We start from the raw sequence: 729 nt of genomic DNA, 5'->3' as shown, positions 1-729 counted from the left end.
AACCTAGTGATTCTGTGATTCTGTGAAGTTGTGTCTCTGTGGATGACAGCCTCATTACCACCCGCAGGATCATGGTGCAGGACACAGAGATCAGGACCATGTCAGATCCTGTCACTATGAAAGCCACGAAGAGGCCGTAAATGACATTGACTCTGGTCCTCTCACATGCCAGCTCACATGCCCCCTCACATGCCATGTGCTCACAGTAAGGGTGGGAGATGATGTGATGCTGGCAGAAGGGCGTCCTGCAGAGGAGGAAGCAGAAGGGACCCCACGCACCAGCACCAGACTCCTGAGGGTCACCACCACCGGCACAGAGAGGACGCTGGAGTACGGCGGTAGGTGGCAAATAGCGATGTAGCGCTCCAAGGCCATGGCCATGAGTATGCCCAACTCCATTGATGAGAAAGTATGGATGAAGAACAGCTGAGCAAGGCAGGAGAGAAATCCAATCTCCCTGGAGCCCAGCCAGAAGATGCCAAACATTTTGGGCAGTGTGGATGTTGATAGGACCAGGTCAGTGCAGGCCAGCATGGCCAGGAAGAGGTACATGGGCTCGAGCAGGCTTGGCTCTGCCTCTATAATGAGAAGGGTGATGTTCCCCTGCACAGCAATGGCATACATGATGCAGAAGGGGAAGGCAATCCAGAACTGCTCCTTCTCCAGCCCAGGGATGCCAACGAGTAAGAAATAGGGAGGGTGGGAGAAGGCAGGAGAGTTCCGAGCCAT

At 54.5% G+C, this 729-nt stretch overlaps 1 protein-coding gene across 1 annotated transcript; it reads right to left on the bottom strand.

Moving 5' to 3' along the window:
* Positions 1 to 31: 31 nt before the first annotated feature.
* Positions 32 to 729, bottom strand: LOC104619562 (olfactory receptor 52R1-like; the record flags this gene model as incomplete). The annotated part of the gene is given in 2 exon segments (XM_010285482.1): positions 32 to 273; positions 276 to 729. Coding segments are annotated over 2 exon segments (696 nt in total), but the record flags the coding sequence as incomplete, so codon positions are not given.

The sequence above is a fragment of the Phaethon lepturus genome, unplaced genomic scaffold, assembly GCF_000687285.1.
Source record: "Phaethon lepturus isolate BGI_N335 unplaced genomic scaffold, ASM68728v1 scaffold18994, whole genome shotgun sequence".
Classification (NCBI taxonomy): domain Eukaryota; kingdom Metazoa; phylum Chordata; class Aves; order Phaethontiformes; family Phaethontidae; genus Phaethon; species Phaethon lepturus.
The sequence above is the reverse complement of the archived record's forward strand: the minus strand, read 5'-3'. Positions and strand labels throughout refer to the sequence as shown.